The sequence below is a fragment of the Cibotium barometz genome, chromosome 42 (genome assembly GCF_041138505.1).
Source record: "Cibotium barometz isolate CiBa-2024 chromosome 42, ASM4113850v1, whole genome shotgun sequence".
Taxonomy (NCBI): domain Eukaryota; kingdom Viridiplantae; phylum Streptophyta; class Polypodiopsida; order Cyatheales; family Cibotiaceae; genus Cibotium; species Cibotium barometz.
In genome coordinates this window covers 27454156-27459661 of record NC_141087.1, presented here as the reverse complement: position 1 = coordinate 27459661, position 5506 = coordinate 27454156, and the positions used below count along the sequence as shown (strand labels likewise).

Below are 5506 nucleotides of genomic sequence, written 5' to 3'. Positions count from 1 at the left end.
CAGGAAATCAACAATGTGCACATATAGATCGCAAATAGGCGAACACCAACACCGACAATTTGGAGAAGAGCTACTCTGTAGTAAAACAATCAAAGTCAAAATGTGAGGCAGGCATTCACTAATTTACACTTGTAGGCGTGGTGGGTGACAAACACTACAAGTGTAACAATACAAGCTTTATGGTGGTTAATAAAATCTTTAAAAAACTGGAATGAAAATAACGATTAGGCTTAGATGAGAGGGAGCACCAAGGCATGTGCTTGTTTATTCACTAAGCTATGTTCTTCTTTCTAGCCAACTCGTGCAGCTCCTACAACACCTTCTTTCTAGCCACCTTGTGCAGCTCCTTTGCCAATCACCTCTCGTAGCTCCTCATCCAACCACCTCACCTGCCACTTGTAGCTCCTCTACTAGCGAAGTTTGACAAAACCGGCGAAACCACCTTGATGAGATCTCTCTCTCTTTCTCTCTTGTAGCTCCTCGTCCAACCACCTTATCAAACCACTCGAAGCTTTTCCGCTAGCCAAGTTCTATAGAATTGATGAAACTGCCTTGATGAGCTCTCTCTCTCTCTCTCTTTACACACACACACCTAAAGTTTTCCATAGTCATAAAAAGCTTAGCATAATATGCAAAAGTAAGGAAAAAAGGCAGCAAGTAGATTTTGGATGCCATGTTCTTATGAGTCTCACTTCGCGTTTCAAGCAAGCATCCACACCAATATTCTCAACTTCTAAGCCCTTCTTTGCACCCTTACCTTCTTGCAAGTTCATAGACCCTTTGAACTCTGTAGTTGTGGGCTTGTTGGAGCACCCCCCATGACTTTATTTCTACAAATTGATGTCTTGTGGTGGCCAAATAGAGTGGTGCACAAGCATTTCTACTAGTTTAGATGGATTCACAAAACGCTTTATATAAAATCCCACTAGTATTCAACATAATAGCCAGAGCCATTTACAACATGTATACATAATCTAACACATCCATACATCCCACTTGCATATTTTTGGCTAGAATATTTCCACTTTGCCTCCCATAGCTAGCCTTTGGATAGAGCAACCTCTTCCATGCGCTAACATTATGGAGCAACATCTTCCGTGCACCATCGTGGAAACTAGTCTAAAGTTGCACATGTTGTGATGATGCAATTTAAAGGGAGAAAGAAAAATGAGGAAAGACGTACCAAATAATCTTAGATATTGATGTACATTCAGATGTACATTCAACACCTTTGAAATTCATAGCGATCTTTTAAACAAGTGTCCAACTTAACATCCGAGGACCATTTATACCACGTGTGCATTATCTGCTAATACATCCATACATCCCACTACTATGACAAAATATCTCCACCACTTAACAACATGCCCCCATAGCTCACCTTTCGAAGGACACACACACACACACACACACACGCAATGAAGTCAATGTTAGCTTAGAATCACTCGAGTGTTGTAGGTGTGGTCATTGAAATGCACTTAAGATTTAAGGAAGAAGTGTGCACAGGAAATCAACAATGTGCACATATAGATCGCAAATAGGCGAACACCAACACCGACAATTTGGAGACGAGCTACTATGTAAACAATCGAAGTGAAAATGTGAGGCATTCACTAATTTACACTTGCAGGCGTGGTGGGTGACAAACACTACAAGTGTAACAATACAAGCTTTATGGTGGTAATACAATCTTTAAAAAGCTGGAATGAAAACAACGATTAGGCTTAGGTGATGGAGAATCGAGGGAGCACCAAGGCATGTGCTTGTTTATTCACTAAGCTATGTTCTTCTATTTTACTCCAACCCTAGGAGGTGCTGCTCAAGGTAAATTTATGGATGGTCTTGGGTGCCACGTCAATGGTCTGGACCAGGGACTCGTTGACGTCTTCATCTGGCACGCCCTCTTGGAAGTAGAGGGAGAGCTTGGGTCCTTCCCACCCGCCAACGCTGCTTGGGTCGAGCTGCCGGCCGTTGAGGCCCACGAACACAACAGTGACGGACCCGGCTTCCGCCAAGGGGTTGGACGGAGGGCCTCCGTCGTTGCTAAACGGCTCGTCGGTATTATTCAACTGCTCCGCCGTCGTTATACCCAGCCTGACCATCGTCTTTGTGAGATCAAGAGAGCCCCTCATGCACTTCTGCTTTTCACAGTTAGCGCACCTCACTGCGTTGGACCTCGCAAACACAGAGATCGCTCCGGCAAAGTTGGGTGAGCTCAGTGGCGTCTCGGCATTGGCATCCGGCTTGCCCAAAAACACACGTATAATGAAAGGCCCGTTGAAAGCTCGCTTCTGTATCCTCTCCACCACAAGCACCCATCTGCGAAGAAAGTTCTGTGGAGGCTGATAGAGCTTCAACACATAGGCGAGCATTTTGGCGGGGCTCCACGACTCCTTGCGAGCTCGCAGTATTTCTGGGTAGCTGTAGCCACAGTCAGCATCGACAAGGCGGACATCATTGGAAGTCACAAACTTCTGCCCCTCATTGGATCGCCTAAAGGGGGTGAGATGGGAGGAAGCATTGGCTTCACTGTCTGGCTTATCAGTGTAGGTGCCCTCATGATCTAGCTGCAGAGGCTTCTCTGGGATCCATGCGTGGGGGTAGCAGTATTGCCATAGAGCTACCAAGCGATCAACATTGGAGTGGTGGAAGAAGAAGATGGGGTCGAATGCAGCTATTTCGGGGTAGGCCATCTGGCCCCCTGTGCCCCCTACGGTGCCGTGCACGAAATCATGCACCAGCTCCAGAGAAGAGTAGTGACCGAACTGGCTGCCATCGCCATGGGTTTCCTCCGACCAGAAGTGGTTGGAGAAAGGGAGCCATTGGTTATGGTGGAACATAGCATGCACCCCTTCCACCAGAGTGGTGCCTGCATTCCTCATGAGAGTCACATTGAGATGATCATTCTGGGACATGTAGGAGGAGTTCACATGGCGGACTGTGGGGTAACCTTGAGGGGTGAAGGGCGTGCCCTCAGAGGGGACAACATAGTTGGGCTTAGCGGTGGGGTTGAAGACATCGGAGGAGCCAACGGGCTTGCCTACATTCACTGGGAGGACGAAGGATTTGAGGGGGTTGGGGATTTGGGTCCTGGAGAAGGACTTCCATGCATAAGATAAGGAGATTTCTGTGGAGGTGAAGATGTCGGGGAGTCCGAGGATTCTAGTGCTGTGGCTGGCCCAGTCCCAGTAAGGGAAGCGGAGCTGGTCTGCTATGTCCAGGACTGCTTGCTTCTCTTGTGCTTGAGAGAGCGTGGTGGCTAGGAGCTTGGCTTGCCGGATGATGGACTGCTCTAGCAGCATCATGTAGGGGCGATGCCAGGTGGGGAAGAGGGGGGTCCCGTGCTGGCAGTAGCCCCCCCACCAGTCTGGGTTGGCAGGGTTCCAGTCGCCCTCGTCCCCATCGTATGGGGCGTGCGGCAAGCCGTGGATGCCCGCTATCTGGTAGAAGGACCACTTGTCATCCGCCGCCAACCCTTGCACAGCCTCGAACGCGAGAAGGAACACATCTCTCCGCTGCTTCAGCCAGTCCAGGCTCTCCGGCTTCTTCTTCGCCCCGCCTGCCTCCAGCACGTGCGGGTAGAAGAAGTCCAGCACGTTCTCACGCGGGACGGCCTGGCTCAAGTCCTCCGCCGCCGCGGCGGCCAAGGAATAGCGGTAGATCACCGCGTGCGACTCGCTGTCGTCTGGATCGACAGCCTTCGTGCCCAGCAAGCTCTTGCCAGCAGCAGCTGCAGGGGCGGCGACTGCAACAGGTCCAGAAGCAGCATGAGGAGGGTCAGCAGCAGCTACACCTGCGCCATTACGCACACTAGCTGTACTCTTCATATGGTCTCTGCTCTCATCCGAGGCCATCTAATTCTCAGGACTCAAAGCAAAAGGAAGTCTTGCAAAAATGTACACACTCAAATTTTGAAGATAGAGGAGCAACTAATCAAATCACTAGAAGAACACGATGAATGACTGGAGATCCTGCGAGCTCTAATTATATAAAGGGTGGGTGCCGTCTGGTTTTCGCAACACCATTCCACAACGTGCACAAGTACTCTATTGTGTGCACAGAGATGCTCATGCATGGATGGTGTGTAGTGTGGATCAGGTTGTTGACTCGGTCTTCTTGCTGGGTGCCCTGTAGAGCTAGCCCGCACTCAAATAATTTATTCAAACTGCGCAACATCATGTTATGAATACGAGGCACATAACAGTTGTCACATGCCTACTCGCCTTTGATTATTCATAAAAGGCACCACGTGCTGTCCTTTTAACTTTTAATAAGGTGCATTTTTAACCCAATGTTGCTCTTCCCATGGCTGCCGGGTGTCCACATGAAACAAGAACAACAGCTATGTGGTGATTTATCAAAAGAAAACCCAAAAAAAAGTAGCAAGCTGTGCAACCATAGACATGCATATATATATATATATATATATCTATTGGTTCCAACCCCAAAAAAAAAATAAAAAATCTTACTTTACCAACATATCCAAGGTATATTACCTTTGCACCAACCATATGCCATGTAATGTCCTCACCACCTCAATGCCAAGGAAGAATCTCAACTCTCCCAAGTCTTTCATGTCAAACTGTGGTGGCATATCCGAGTTTTCCACAATAGGTGCACTACACCTTTGGTTTGTCTCTGAACCTTTAATCCTCGAGCATGTGCCTAAGTCTACCACAATAAGTACATTTAATATCATTACCATTGCTCTTTATTTAGGACTCGGCGTAAAAGTCCAGATATCTCCAAAACCTGAGTTGCACTTTTGATCCTCTTCTCTTATTCAAGCAGTACACTTTCTATGCCTTCACGTGTGGGATCCTTCATGTACATGGTAATAGGCTATTCATTTTCAATTTCTTGTGGCATAGAATTAAGTAACATGGTAATAGCATCACTCTCCTCTACCTCTTCCTTGATGGTAACTAGCTCAGCCACCATCAAGCTCTTCATTTTGCTAATGTGAGGGGCTAATGTACAATGACAGTGACGGCATGGTCGCTTGTTCTCTTCTTGAAAACTCCTGACTACATATTGTATTGTATGGATGTTCAAGCTTTGTTCTCTTCTCGAAAATTACCAATGAAAAAGGCAAGAACACTCACGACCTTCAATTATATTCTCTATTATATTCTCTGGTCTAAGTCTTACAATGTCTGTGGAAAAGCCCAAAAATAAAATTTCTCATTAAATTTTTTTCAACTTAATATGAATTCAGACGAGTCTCTTTGAACTCATCTTAACTCTATGAAGAGTATTGTAACTCGGCTTTGGCAGGTATTAACAAGAAACACATTGAGGAAGATGTCATCATATCAGTTCTTTTAAGGAGTGTCCCTCTCAGGAAGAGCGTTAGTAACATTGTTACTAATGTTACCAACTTGCATGTACCCACACTCATGGATGTTAAAGCATCTTTTCTTGAAAGGTTTAGCAAAATCAAGCAAAGACAAGGCAACACGGGATTTCTTCAACAAAGGAGGATTTAAGAAGTTTGGTTCAAAAG

General features: G+C 46.5%; 1 protein-coding gene across 1 annotated transcript; it reads right to left on the bottom strand.

The window, feature by feature from the left end:
* Nucleotides 1-1590: 1590 nt before the first annotated feature.
* On the bottom strand, nt 1591-4274 carry LOC147614326 (polyphenol oxidase 1-like). The gene has a single exon (XM_086780882.1). The coding sequence runs from the start codon at nt 3852-3854 to the stop codon at nt 1806-1808; it is 2049 nt and encodes a 682-aa protein (XP_086637008.1). The 5' UTR covers nt 3855-4274; the 3' UTR covers nt 1591-1805.
* Between the last annotated feature and the right edge of the window lie 1232 nt (nt 4275-5506).